General features: G+C 44.7%; 1 protein-coding gene across 1 annotated transcript in view; it reads left to right on the forward strand.

Annotated features, from left to right (window-relative positions):
- Positions 1 to 238: 238 nt before the first annotated feature.
- TNR (tenascin R) overlaps positions 239 to 15,252 on the forward strand; it is an 83,835-nt gene continuing 68,821 nt past the window's right edge. The window contains exons 1-4 of the mRNA XM_077763140.1: positions 239 to 737; positions 3,107 to 3,583; positions 10,123 to 10,386; positions 13,656 to 13,771. Of these exons, the coding sequence (XP_077619266.1) occupies positions 239 to 737; positions 3,107 to 3,583; positions 10,123 to 10,386; positions 13,656 to 13,771 (1,356 nt within the window). The remainder of the gene's footprint in view (positions 738 to 3,106; positions 3,584 to 10,122; positions 10,387 to 13,655; positions 13,772 to 15,252) is intronic.

A 15,252-nucleotide genomic window follows, 5' to 3' on the forward strand; every position in this document is an offset into this window, starting at 1 on the left:
AGATGCCTCCCTCTCCGGGACAAAGCTCTGGGCTTTTTGTGACCCTGGTAGCCATTGTCCTTTCCCAGCCTTCCCATGGAAAATCTTAAGTGCCATTCTTTAGCTTTGTAGGATTGTGCCCAGCTGTGGCGCTTAGCACAACTCTCAGAGGCCATCTTGTTCCGTGGTTTCTCTTGCAGATTCCCGCAACTTGGTGGTGTGCTGTGGGCTGGTCTCGAACCCAACGCTCTGGTTGATGATGGGGGTGGACGGGGAAACGGTGGTCCTGAAGAACATGCTCATCGGGGTCAACCTGATCCTTCTGGCCTCCCTGCTCAAGCCCTCCGAGTGTCAGCTGGAGGTCACCACCGAAAGGGTCCAGAGACAGGCAGTGGAGGAGGAAGGAGGTGTTACCAATTACAACGCATCCGGCAAAGAGCGGCCGATGATCTTCAACCACGTGTATAACATTAATGTGCCCCTGGACAGCCTCTGCTCCTCTGGGCTGGAGGCCTCAGCCGAGCAGGAGGTGAGTGCCGAAGACGAGGCATTGACAGAGTACACAGGCCAGACCTCAGACCACGAAAGCCAGGTCACCTTCACCCACAGGATCAACCTCCCCAAAAAGACCTGCCCGTGCGCCGGCTCGGCCCGGCTACTGCAGGAGCTGTTGAGCCGGATCGAGATGCTGGAAAGGGAGGTGTCAGTGCTACGGGACCAGTGTAACAGCAACTGCTGTCCGGAAAGCGCAGCCACAGGTAGGATCTGGGGGCGCGTGGGGGTCCATAGGGGAACAGAGGTGCAGGGGGGACAGTGCATCTGCGGAGGGAAAAGCGCCCTCGTCTGTAGCTCTCTGTTCACATGTCTGTGATCTAAACACAGTCCTTCCCCAGGGGACCTGGGGGCAGGGACTCTCTCCACTACTCAGCCGGTTTGAAATACATTAACCTGATTTTGGGGGGATGAGTCAGGTAATGGTACATCGGTTCAGCCCAGCAACTTCTGTGGCGAGCAGGGAATTTGATGTCTGTCTTCATTCATCTTTGGTTTTCTCAGGCTGTTGAATTGATATCTATCCATGTTAACCTCGGGGACTAGAGAATGCAGGCGCTCTGTTCTCTCCGTCACAGCCTCTCTCCCATCTGAGTCAATGATAGTCATTAAGGTCTCAGAGGACCTGTCCCCATCTTCTCTGGCAAGATAGAGGTCTTGGCCCCCTCCACACACACAAGCAGGTGTGCATGCACACACACACACGTACTCACATACAATCACAGAGCTTATCCACACCCCCAAATGCTGACTGTCCGAGAGATTTACCTCTCACCTCACCCACATCCTGACTGGAAACATTTACGAATTACTAACTTGACCTCTCTGGGAGAAGTCATTACATCTTCAGAGCCAGACTCCCTGAGTTCAAATCCTGGCTCTTCTACTTACTACCTGGTGTTTAAGCAAGTTATGAAACTAGCCTGTGCCTTCCTTCCCCACCTAAAAATGCTGATTATACTAGAATGGCAGGGGTTATTTAATATAAGATTTGGGCTCGCCAGATGAAAGCCTGGCTTCTGGCAAACACCACATAGGCAACAGCTATCAGCTGACCCTGAATATACAGACCTTGTGCTCAATCCTCTCACCCATCAGGTATCATAGACCCAGGCCATTCACTCTTTATTGAGAAGAGGGATTTGTCATTACTGACTTGGGTTCCAGTTTTCACCTCTACAAGATCTGATATGTCAAGGCCTTCACACAGAAGAATGGCCAGCATGTCCAGAGGGTAGCAGACACCCCAAGAATAGGGGAGGCTTTTGAGTAGTGAAATATTTCACAAGTTTTCATACCTCTTTCTCCTCCTCAAAACTAAAACTGTAAATGAACAATTATGAAACAGAAGAGAAAGTCCTGTTGTCCTGCTTCCCGTTCTTCCCATTCTTCAGTGAGAACTTTCAGGCTAATTGCCTTTTCAGCAGAGCTGAGGAATATGGGGAAAGCCACAGGTGTTCATGGACATGAACTCTGGGCAGCGGCTGAGTGGACTTTCTACCAGCCTTGCTTCAGGCTCCTTGGCAGATGTGGAAAAATCTACAAGCAAGAAATGTGTTAAACAGTGTCAGTGTGGTGTCCTTTCAGACCACGGGGTGACGTAAAGTGGCAGAGTTAAAAAAAAGGATATAACTTACTTGACCCCACGTCCCCAGAGCCAAGTGCAGAGAAGCATGCCAAGCAGGTACTGGGCTTGTGTTTGCTTAATTAGTTTATTTGATTCATGCTAGACAGATAAATCAACCCCTATAGTTAGTTAGCATGTGGTAAAGGCTAGGACAGAGATACCCATAGAATCCAAAAAGATCACAGTGAACAGTAACTAAATGAGACCGAAGTTATGGGAAGCCTTAGAAGTTACCTTGGTGCAGAGCTGTGATAAATGAGCAGTGGTTGTCAGATGGTGGGAAGGAGAGGGAGCAAGACGGGTCTGTAGCACATATGACCTTGCCCTGCATAGCTGACTCAGTGCTCACCCTACATCCCCTTGGGTCTCCATCAGTCCCCACAGTCAGCTCCTGGGCATCTTTGTCAGGGACTATCCCTGGTCTGAGGGAACCTCATTGGCATCCCCGAGAAGATGAGCATTTACACCACCCCAGGACAGCCCTTAAGTCATAATGAAGTTGACCTGCACTGTGGCTGAAGTATCCTGCAAGATTAGACCCAGGTTATCCTCCCTGGGACTTTGTTCACACAGGCTTGGGCTGTGGCTTGGCTCCTCCCTGCCTCACCTTCCCCTCTCCCTGACCAGTTTCTCCTGGGAGCACTTTCTCATAAGTCCCCTTGACCTGAGTCCTCATCCAAGGACTACTTCTAGGGAACCCAAGCTAAGAAGCATGGAAGGTGAGCTCCTAGGGGACAAGGGGCCAGATCTCATCCATCCTTGCTCCCAGCATGGTGCTAGGCACGGACAACCCAGGTTGAGGGGAAATATTTATGCAACTGTTACGTACCAAGCTGGGTGAAGCTTCGCTGTCAGTAACATTCTCTGCCCGCTGCCCCCCACCCCACACCTACACCACTTACCAGAGGTGCCAGTGCTGCCCTTTGACCTTCTCCTTGACCGTTCCAGGACAACTGGACTATATCCCTCACTGTAGCGGCCATGGCAACTTCAGCCTCCAGTCCTGCGGCTGCATCTGCAATGAAGGCTGGATCGGCAAGAACTGCTCTGAGCCCTACTGCCCCCTGGGCTGCTCCAGCCGGGGCGTGTGTGTGGATGGCCAGTGCATCTGCGACAGCGAGTACAGCGGAGGCGACTGCTCGGAGCTCCGGTGCCCAACCGACTGCAGCTCCCGGGGGCTCTGTGTGGACGGGGAGTGTGTCTGCGAGGAGCCCTACACGGGCGAGGACTGCAGCGAGCTGCGGTGCCCTGGGGACTGTTCAGGGAAGGGGAGATGTGTCAATGGCACCTGCCTCTGCCAAGAGGGCTACGTGGGTGAGGACTGCGGCCAGCAGCGGTGTCTGAACGCCTGCAGTGGGCGAGGACAGTGCCAAGAGGGGCTCTGCTTCTGTGAAGAGGGCTACCAGGGCCCTGACTGCTCGGCAGGTAGGAAGGGAGGTAGGAAGGGGAGTGGTGTGGGGCATTTGGCAAACTCACTGGAAGTGGGAAGATGGGAGGGAAGGTGTGTTTCACGCAAAATAACTCCCCATTGGGTTATGCTCATTGGCTTTACAAGAGAGCTGATTTCTTGAATTAATCACAGTTGATTGAGGCAGATTTAAGGAGGGAAAGGGCAGACACCAAGAAAGGTCAAGTTTGGCCGAAAGTTGGATCTTACCCTTGAGGCTGGAACAATGACAATGGTGATAACGGTGACAGCATTCTACTGTCCTTGAGGTGGAAGAAAGCAGAAGGTCATGCCATGGGACTGGCTGCTCTCTAACTCAGAGGGCTTCCATGAGCTCCATCTGTCCCAAAATATGTCCCTCGCCTGTTGCTATATTCCAGTGACATGTTCTTTTCCAGTGTTGCTGCACAGACTAACTAAGCACTCTGGTTATTTCAGAACTTATGTATTGCCAGGGGTTATTCATTTATGAAATGATCTAGTGTCCACATGGAAAAAAAAAAAGTCTTTATAGGCAAGAAATGAAATGTAAACAGGAATAAAGTCCTAATGGCATCAAGCAACAATTTACATTCTAATAGTTAGTACAGAATATTGAAAGGCTGTGACTCGCTTTGTACCAGATGACATTGAGTGAATGGGAACCAGCCCCATCTGAAGTCTTACCTTGGGGAAACTGATACAAAGGTGATGTCCTGAAATGAAGATCTAAGTCCAACAGTGGAAAAAAATACTAACATCTCGCTGGAGCTAGTTCTTTTCACCTGAGGTCAGATTATTTCCATCATCTCACTTGTATTGTTCCTCCTCTTGTAACTAGATCAGTGACTCCTGCCAATACATTTTGTTTTCGTAGCAGGTTAAGTGACTGATCTTGACCCTTTCCACTTATGATTGAATCTTTAACAATGGTTCAGATCACCCATTGGGAAGATTTAAAATAAAAATAATAACAAATATTTTTAAACCTTCCGATGGGTCAGCCCCTGGAAGGTCAGCTTCAGTAGCTTTTTGTTCTTCAGCATTGCTGTGAATCCCCACCCAGATAAACAGACTAGTTGGAAAAGCTTCCTGCACCTGTGACTTCAACTTAAATTCTCTCAAAAGAACAATGGCAGTAATGAAAACAACAACAACAACAACAACAACAAAGCAATAACACACTGTTTAGGAAAAAAATCTTTTCATGTTCCTTCATTTTTTCTATATTCAATTATCTCATTGAGCCTCCTAATTTTGTTTACTGAACCAAAATACCTTTCTAAAAACACAAATGGCTGTTATGCCAATTGTTCCAGAGGAAAATTCAAGCAGAAGTTAAGCCCCGTCACAAAGTCAAGCCTTGTTTAAATCCAAAGTCAGTAGGTAGTCGCTGAGAATGGGAGGCTGAAACATGGCCTTAGATTTCATCCATAGGGCAGGGCAAGGCTCCAGGAGGCCCCATCAGAGGATGCTAAGGGTCAGCTTGAGCCATTGCCATGGATGGCTATTCTGTAGCCCATATGCTTCTTAATAGAATAGATCTTTGCTGGGCTGTACATACCTGCCATGTTCTTGACCCTGCTTGTCTACAGGAATGGGTCAATTTGCAAACAAAATCTTAATCTGATACTGATTCAGACTGAATGGGAGATAAACCCACCTGGCTCCTCAGGGAACACTCAACAGCTCCTGTCATAACCGCAGCCGGGTTGACTCCAACATGAACACACGTTACCTCCAATGTGTTATCTCTGTGCAGTTTGAAGAAGACTTCCGGAGGCCCAGGTGAATTACTTTACAGGTTCTCAAAGCATTTGAGGAAGGACAGTTGCATAACCTCTGCCTGTTTCTATAGCAACCTTGGAGCCACCACTCGTTGCAGGAGGTGCTGCACTCAACGCCTGCCTTTCAAACCAAACACCACAGGTCCCTTCCAGAGAAGTATCTAGGTCATTATCTAAAGTGCTACTTTGCTTGCTCTTTGTGAAAAGGCTGTGGGAGAGGGGGTTATTTTCCTACTGTTTGCCATTTCTGGCCAGATGCACACACCACAGCATCACTGCTTCTCTCACCAGCAGGAGGGAAGACAGGAGAGACAACGGGGAAGGTGAACTCGTGGAGAGCCACAAAATATACCCCTGCGTGTGTCATTCTTTTCTCTTTGGCAAGGCCACGGCAAAGAGCTGCCCACTGTGTGGGCTTCATTCTAAGCCCACTAGACCATGAGAGCTTGGATACAATTGAATAGTGTCGCCAAGGCCACTATATTTGACTCTGAGCCTTGATCTTTGCTCATAGCATGCCATGGGACAAAAATCTCAACCTTTCCGCCTCTGTTCTGTGGCCATGTGAAGATAATAGAAGAAAAAAATGCATGAATATGAGCACTCAAAACAGGCTGTAGAAAAAAGCTACACTGGGCTTCTCATTTTACAAATTGAAAAAGCAGCAGTTCAGAGAGACAGGAGGAATTTTCCAGAGCCAGACCGCTAATTAATGGCGGAGAAAGAATGAGAACTCTGGTCTCCTACCAACTTCTAGCACTCTTTAATCCTCTCCAGGATGCTACGTAGAGTGGAATTGAAAAATAAAAATTTTAAGAGCCACATGCATAAAGAAATAATCTTTTGATAGGGAAGCTGAGCCCTGTCAAATGAGTTTCTAAGGTGTTAGAGGTGGGATAGAAAAGCATGTTAAACCATTTGTCCATGTCGGCACCAGTAAAGGAGGTTATCACAGAATCTGTCCAGTGAGCTGGCCCAAACTCCCTATGAGTCAGCAGGATTAAAGAACCACCAGAGCAGGGACTTGAAACAATCCAGATTGCCGTTCTCTGGACTTCAGTCAGACCTGCGGAGATCCATCAATGTCAGCCTCGGCCTCTGCCTGTACTGCAGCCAGCCCAACCTTTGGTACCTGAAATTACTCGCTCCTTGGAGCAAGACACTTCGTGGAACTAATGCCAACTGTTCTCACCACATATGTGCACAACTGAGGCAAGATCTAAAAAGTAAACAGCATGGAATCTTTGCGGACAAGCAACTGTGATTCTTCAAGCCACAGTTTATTCCTTTTTAATTGCCTGCTCTTCCCCAAAGTGCAAAGTCAGAATCCCAAAGAAAGTAAGACTATCTATGAACGCTTTGCTTCCATCTTAAACTCATTGAATCAAGGCATATGGCTCTTGTACAGTGTTTATTAAAGTTCAATAAATACCGTTTCATTTTATGAGAATTACTGACACCCAAGTATATAGCTGCTGCTAAGGTATAGAATGAGTGGTGGTGGTCTTGATCCATGACCCCCAAGAGCACTTCCTCCACAAACGATACCATTGCTGCTTTCTCATCACAAGTTTACCACCAGGCTCAGGTCTTAAGATAAAAAAAAACTTGCCAAGTTAAGCTGTCAAGACAAAAAATCCTTCTATATTCCCTTTTTACTTTAACATCCCAAAATTCTCTGCTTGGATCACTATTAGCTTTATTTTCTGAAAGAAGTAACCAAAAAGGAATACACTGACTTGTCCCAAGCGCTCTAGGAGACATTGATGACTTGAAATTTGGTATGACCATTTCTAAGACTATGACAGGAGAAATCCCACTTAGAAAACCTGGAATCAATTGTGTTGAATCACAAGAGGCAAGCAGTAAAGAATCCTTTTTAAAATAAGTTTCTTACCTCTAGGATAAGTGCCAGTCTGGAATTCATATCCTAAAAAATAGTCTGAACCCTGCTTTACTGCAGTTTGCTTTAGATGGCTGTGTGTAAATGAAAAAAGGCATCCGGCACAGTGCATAATCTGTCCTACAAATTGTAGGGAAAAGAAATTCTTAAGTATAGAAGATCTGGATTTGAGAATCAATTTTGACCCAACTCTATGACTTTTAGCAAGTCCCTTAACCTGGGCCTCAGTTTCTCCACTTATAAAGTTGGGACAATTATATCTACCCAATCTACCTCATAAGGCTTCCATTAAAGGACTTTTTAACATTTCATTTAGATAGTATGTCTGACCATGTCTTATAGACCGGGGAATGCTGGTCGAATGTAGAGTGATAATTGTTTACTGGATAAGAGGTTCTAGAGCCATTATGCCTGGTTCAAATCCTAGCTTCTGTGTTTGCTGACTGTGGGAGCCAGTCTCTTCATCCTATAAGGATAATAATAATACCTACCTATCTCATTGTGTTGGTAAGAGAATGAAAAGGGATAATCCACATAAGAGCGCTTAGCATTGTGCCTGGTATACAATAAGTGTTCGATATAATTATGCAAAGCACTGACACATTCTATATACAAAATCATCTTCCCTTGGTCCAGGGCTGACATGCATCATACAGGCTATCTCCAGAGTTCTTAGTGCTCTTCAAAGCTTTAATAGTGTCAGCATTAGAAATGATATAAGCTTATATGGGGCGCCTGGGTGGCTTAGTCGGTTAAGTGTCCGACTTTCGCTTGGGTCATGATCTCGCGGTTAGTGGGTTCGAGCCCCGCGTCGGGCTCTGTGCTGACTGCCAGCTCAGAGCCTGGAGCCTGTTTCGGAGTCTGTGACTCCTTCTCTCTCTGACTCTCTCCTGCTCACGCTGTCTCTCTCTCTCTCTCTCCTAGAAATAAAATAAAAAAAAAATTAAAAAAAAAAAGAAATGATATAAGCTTATAAATGATCGTTTGAAGTTTAATTATTGAATTCTCATTTACATGTATTCAGTCTTATAAATTTAAAAAAATGAATGTTTATTTTGTTTGTTTCAGTCAGCATTCACCATCTTCAATCAGAGAGAGCTCTGCTTTCTAGAGTGTTGTATACAATGAGTAGTTTGGGGCAAAAATAGTCAAAGCAAATGCTCAACACTGCAAATATATGTTCCTAATTTCCATCCCATGAGTCTGAGTTAAAGGGCTTGTCATTTCTGCTTCTGCCGAGGAGCTGGGGGCACATGTGGGAGCACAAGAGTGCTCTCCACTCACATGATCCTGTGAATAGCAGCTGGCTCCGTCTTATGCTTTTGTGGAGGTGAAAGAGTGAGAACATTCAGAGGAGAGACTCAAAGCCAACAGCAGCTCTTTAACTACAGTCTTCACTACATGTAAATTTATAAGTTAATTACAACTATTTAAATATTGTCCCAATTTTGTAATTTAACCTCTGGGCAAGTCCAATGACAGGCACACCCCCAATTGGTTTTAAAGGTTCATTTATTTAATACTCACACTAGTGGTGAGTCTTCACTTCCTAAGGGAACCACACATTAAAGACTATGTCAATGAAGTTCTTGGATGATGCTTTGAGTAACATTTGAGAAGTGGAACAAGAGAGAAAAATCAAAGCCCTAAAGAATGCTTCTTTATCATCAACCCCAAGATCCAGACTAATAAAAATTAGTTTAATACAAGTTACATTTCTTTTGAAGCTTAAATGGTCTTTTTAAAAAGGGAAAATAGGGGCACCTGGGTGTCTTAGTCGGTTAAGCGTCCGACTTTCGCTTAGGTCATGATCTCGCAGTTCATGGGTTCGAGCCCCGCGTCAGGCTCTGTGCTGACTGCCAGCTCAGAGCCTGGAGCCTGTTTCAGAGTCTGTGACCCCCTCTCTCTCTGACCGTCCCCTGTTCACGCTGTCTCTCTCTCTCTCTCTCTCTCTCTCTCCTAGAAATAAATAAAACATTAAAAAAAATTTTTTTTTAAATAAAAAATAAAAAGGGAAAATAATACAATAAAGGGCTGTTGAATGCTTTCATCGGTCCATGGCATCCAGGACTTACTGTTTTGGCTTTCTATATTTTGCAAGATAACCAGGCATAAGGCTTTATTCCCACTTGCCAAATCAAATATTGGTTCCCAGGGTGATCTGGTGACATACACTTATTACACTACCAGAAATGTAGGCCAGCAGTGTGCTGTTAAATATGCAACAACTAACTCTCTTCGGGAAAAAATTAAAACCCTGGCTTTGTAGCATTTGCCAGTGTCCATGGTGGAAATACTCCTTCCACAGCCAATGTCAAAATACCAACATGACATACATCACTAAACATGGGGTCAGGAACAGTTTTGCAGTAGAATACAAGTATACAGTATTTCCACCAGAGGGGTACAACACACATAATCTAGTTCAAGGACATGCATAATAGTAAAACTTAGTGAAATAACTTGGGAGTGATGAGTTTTGAGTATTTATGACCCTTGTTTTTAATCCAATTTGCTTAATTGTAAATTTATAACATTTAATCTTTAACGATGGCTATATGTAACAACTGTCTTGAAAACTTCCTGAAAATTTGACATTCAACTTTCACAAGCCAGCAAGAGCGAGCTCCAGGACACCTCTAACTCAAAACCCTATGGAGATAGAAATACAAAGCACAAAAAAGACAAGAAACTGCCCACAAAGGGGGTTACAAATCACTCAAAGCCAGTGAGTGGAGTAGAACATACAGACAGGCATGTGGGGTGAGATGTGAGGGGGAAAAGTTGAGTCCAGGATGGGGAAGGCAGTCCTCTGAGCTCATGCTATCTGTGTATTGCCTCCCGGTAGTTGCCCCTCCAGAGGACTTGCGAGTGGCTGGTATCAGCGACAGGTCCATTGAGCTGGAATGGGACGGGCCGATGGCAGTGACGGAATATGTGATCTCTTACCAGCCGACGGCCCTGGGGGGCCTCCAGCTCCAGCAGCGGGTACCTGGAGATTGGAGTGGTGTCACCATCACGGAGCTGGAGCCAGGTCTCACCTACAACATCAGCGTCTACGCTGTCATTAGCAACATCCTCAGCCTTCCCATCACTGCCAAGGTGGCCACCCGTACGTAACATTTCCCCATCCTACTTCATTTTTCTTTTCTCCTACATGAGATCATGGGCATTCATGGTAGTAGTGTCTTTTCTTAATTCTTCGGGGATGCCTGCAGTAATTATTGTTCTTGAGGGAAAGGGCTCCCAACAACGTGATTCACTTAGAAAAGGGTAAATCATTAAAAAGGCACTTCCGATAAAGAGAATTTCCAAATGCAGGCAGCTCCCATCAATTATAGAACCAAAAGGAAAAAAAAAACAATTATTGAGTTCTGACTTGTTATAAGCTTGAGTCTGATTAGAAGTCAAAGAAAGTATGAGGCTTATACAGACTTTGAATCTCGTTAGGGATTCAAAACGAGGAGATATGAAATAGGACGTATAATAAGCAAGTGCTAAATGGTATGTTACAGATGGTAAGTGTATAGCAGAGTGGGGAAAAAAATCTTATTTAAAACCACACTGACAACACCCACTTCTCCTCAGAGAGAAGTGGCATAATTTCTTCATGGTCTTTTGTTTAGCAAAATATAGTCCATTTTGATTATAAAAGTTGAAACTCTAGAGTATAGTTTAGAAAGATTCAGTGGAGAGAAAAAAAGGTGGAGACAGGGGCAGAGGCCAGCTAAACTGTTCTCCATAAGCAATCATTTTTCTTTTGTCTTTAGAATGGGGAAAAATTCCTATAGATGCATATCTGTATTTTACATGTACTTTATTTAAGCACAGAAACTTTTTCAAAAGCTTGCATACCAACTATTAACATTGGCTACATCAAAGAGTAGAAGAAGAAGAAGGGAGGAAGACACTGTTATTTTTTTTTCTTTATACACTTCTGATTTCTTAAATCATCTTTTCCAATACTGCTTCTTCAAATCTCAGACACCAGCTGGGTGTCTTCCAATCACTTTCAATTCTGACCCCACCTACCTGGAGTTAGTGTCAGATCCCACAGGTTAGTGCCTGCATCTCACAGAACTGCCCCGTCAGGTGCCAGTCACCAGTCCAAAGTTGTCCCCAGCACTTCTGATTGATCAGCTGTAATTCAAGAGGTTCCCACAACCCTTCCTTAGGTTTGATAATTCCTTAGAAATTCACAGAACTCAGGAAAGTGCTAAACTTACCAGCACTGCTTTATTATAAAAGATACAACTCAGGAACAAGCAAAGGGAAGAGAGATGCAAGGTGTGGGGGATGGAGGTGGAGTTTCCATGTCCTCCCTGGGCACATCACCCTCCCAGCACCTCAATGCATTCACCGACCTGGAAACTCTCCAAATCCTGACAGTTAGAGATTTTTATGGAGGTTTCATTATGTAGGCTTGATTGAATAGATCACTGGCCATTGATAATTAACCCAGTCTCCAGCCAGTCTCCCCACTTCCCAGAGGGTGGAAGATGGGGCTGAAAGTTCTGATCTTTTAAATCGTTCCATGGCTTTTCTGGAAATCAGATATCTAGCTATCTCACAAACATACAAAAGATATTCTCATTGCTCCAGAGATTCCAAAAGTTTTAGAAGCTGTGTGCCAAGAACCAGGGACCAAGACCAAATACTTTTTACTATATTGCCCAGAGATTTAAGACATAGCAGGAAACTAGAACAAGAAGTAACCATGAAACAGAAGCCCCTGGGTCAGTAAATGGGACTTATCACCAAATAAGGGATAAGAGATTTCAGGCCATGTTATGTAGGTCTCAAAGGACAAGCTGGTATTTGGATAACAAATGCCATGAAAGTTCAGAGAAGGGAGAGGTCAAAGAAAGAAACAATGGCTTTGAAGGTTTCACAGACTTGAATCACACTTTGAAGGACAGGGACAGGCAGAGAGGAAAGGATGTAAGAAATCGTCCCATTCCCTTGCTTTCCAGGGGACAGAGATACTGTTATAATACTGGATTCCCCCTATAAATGCTGACTCTGTAAATATGCCTATAATTATCTCTGTTTATATTTGACCTTTTTTTTTTTCTTTTTAATTCCTCTGGTGCCTGAGAACCAGTTTTAGATATCTGCAATGATTGTGCAGAGAGGCAGGTCACCATCTGCCACTTTTCCCACCTTGCTTCTGGATGAGTCACCACAGCAAGTGGCTGGCCCAACTCCCAGTCGTCTCCTCTCTGGTCCACGTGCACATGCAGTGATGAGGTTTTCATCCCCCATGGCATTTATCATGCCAATTCAGGGCATCCCTTCAGGGAAGCTCCCAGGTGACAAGGACAAAATCATGTAAACTCACCTCACATGCCTTCAAGTGGGTTCAGAATCAGACCTGCCTTTTGAGCACTGAAGAAGCTTCCAAACAGGAAGGATGAGAATCTGTCAGTTTTCCAATGGAATATCCCACCAGAGGCAAAGCTAAAATGGGAGCAGGCTCCCTGGAGAACTGAGAAAAGTCATGCTGTCATATTTCAGGGCTGGTAATTGGAACTCCATTAGGACAAGCATACTTCCACCTCACTGAACCTATGCATGCCTCTGTGTGTGTGTGTGTGTGTGTGTCTGTGTGTGTGTGTCTGTGTGTGTGTGTCTGTATGGGGGTAGGAAAGGGGGTGATTAAAACAGGAATTAAAAACAAGATTAAGTGAGGCACAGGTGAGTGAAAGAGATAAGGGAGGAATAATGAAGGAGAACCACAGAAAAGAGAGAGAGAGTGGAATGAGAGCAAAATTCCCAGTGTCCACCATTGTCCTGTGTGTGTGTGCTTTTGCTTTCCTCATGTACGTGAAATGGAACTCATAGACCATCTGAGACTTGGTGATGTGAGCTAAACAGAATACTCAGACTGCACATCAGATGGCCAAGAAAAGCGTTCTAGTCTTAGTCTGAAGTTGGCTTGCTTCACATCTTTAGCCAACCCTCTCTGTACCTCCCTCTTCCCAGGGATGAAACGGGAACATTTCATTGCCTCTCGGGAATCCTTAGAGCCTCCAAAGATAGTATTCAATTCTCTGAGAAAGGCATCATATTAAATACCAAGATTTGCCACGTTAGTAAGGAAAGGGTGTCTTTCATCACCTATTATGCAACAGAAAGCATTAAAAAATTATTTATTAGATTATGTTTGTTAAGCCCACTCAGGTATTCATCAATACAGAGCAGCACTGGGGCCATGACAGAGCGGGCCAATTCCGCCCGTGGGACCCATGGTGTTTGTAATAAGATTGGGATTGCCCAGCAGACCCATGGTGTGGAGGGATCGCACCCAGGCAAAGCCCCAGGTGGTGTTCTCTGTCCCTGCCAGGAATAGCCATGACATGGTCACCCATATTGTTCCAGATCTCTCTACCCCTCGAGGGCTACACTTCAAGACCATCACAGAGACCACTGTAGAGGTGCAATGGGAGCCCTTCTCATTCTCCTTCGATGGATGGGAGATCAGCTTCATTCCAAAGGTAATGCTCACCTGTCACATTGCTAACCAACCTTATTTGGAGTATACCCTCAACTTGGAATCAGGAGCTTCATGGGGGACACTACCCAATATCTCTTTCTATGCCACTAAGGATGTAAAGGGACCTTTTGTGGTGTCTGCGCTCTAGAACATATCCTTCACAAAAGCATGGTGAAGACTGACTGGCAAGAGTGGCCCTGAGCCTACCAGCCTGGCCTTGGAAGACAGGATGTGGGAAGCAGCCACCAGGCCCAGCTCTCTGCTCAGCTCTAGGGTTTGGCAAGCTATGATGCGAGTCTGAAAACCAAAGCTTCAAAATGCTGGCCCTTCTCTTTAGGACACAAGGAAAGCTGGACTGAATCAGTCACATAGCTTCATTTCATGCAGAAGATGCCCCCAAAAGTTAGCTTGTGTGGCCTCCATCTCTGAAGGTCAGAGGCATAAACCAAAAATACCTTTTATAATCTATTAATTGAGAAGATTTTACCTTAAACAAATTACGTTACTATTAGTTTTTGAGTTAAAAAAGTATCCTGGTCCTTTCCTCTTCTTTAAAGTGCTATTTTTTTATTCTGTTCCTCTAGAACAAACTTTTCCAAATTGTCAGAGGTGCCTGCCTAGTTCTGGTTTTCTGGTATTTGTTGACCCTCCTGATATTCTCCCTAACTAGCACTCATGGGGGCATAATGCTTAATCATATACCTTATCCCCATCTTGATCTTTTGATATCAAATAGCATTTTTTCAGTCATTCATCAGACTTAATGAGAGATGACACATATTTGGCTAACAAGACAGTGATCTCACCATTATTTTACTTCAAAATTCTTCGAGGTATGGACTGTTGGAGCTACAAAAGGCCTTCAAGTTCACAGTCACAAAATCTGAGTCTTCATTTTACATCAAGTTTGTCTGTTTTAATGTTTATTTGTTTTTGAGAATTGGGGGGAGGGACAGAGAGAGAGGGAGACACAGAATCTGAAGCAGGCTCCAGGCTCTGAGCTGTCAGCACAGAGCCTGAGGTGTGACTTGAACCCACGAATCGTGAGATCATAACCTGAGCCGAAGTCCAATGCTTAACTGACTGAGCCACCAAGGCGTCCCTACATCTGGTTTGTTTATAGAGGCTAAGACTCAGCAAACTTAAACAACATTAGATAGCTAGTTGGTGGCAGGCTTAAAACAAGAACCCAGGTGTCTGCTTCCTATTGCAAGGTTCTATCCACTAAACCAGGACATTCCTTCTATGTGGATGTAGTCATATCACAGCAAGCTAAAGACATCGGAGCAGGCATTTTGTACAAATACCTTCTTATATGTCTTACCTGCATTAAAATGGCCACTAAAGTGTGTATGGTAGGCAACTGGGTGTAAAACAGGGCAGAGAGAATCCTATCACCTTGATCTGAGGCAGAAAAAATACTGTGCTAGGTTTACCTATTTTATATCTAATATGTAAAACTCTAAATAAGACCTTGGCCAG

Source organism: Crocuta crocuta, unplaced genomic scaffold, assembly GCF_008692635.1.
Source record: "Crocuta crocuta isolate KB4526 unplaced genomic scaffold, BGI_CrCroc_1.0 scaffold3, whole genome shotgun sequence".
Lineage (NCBI taxonomy): Eukaryota > Metazoa > Chordata > Mammalia > Carnivora > Hyaenidae > Crocuta > Crocuta crocuta.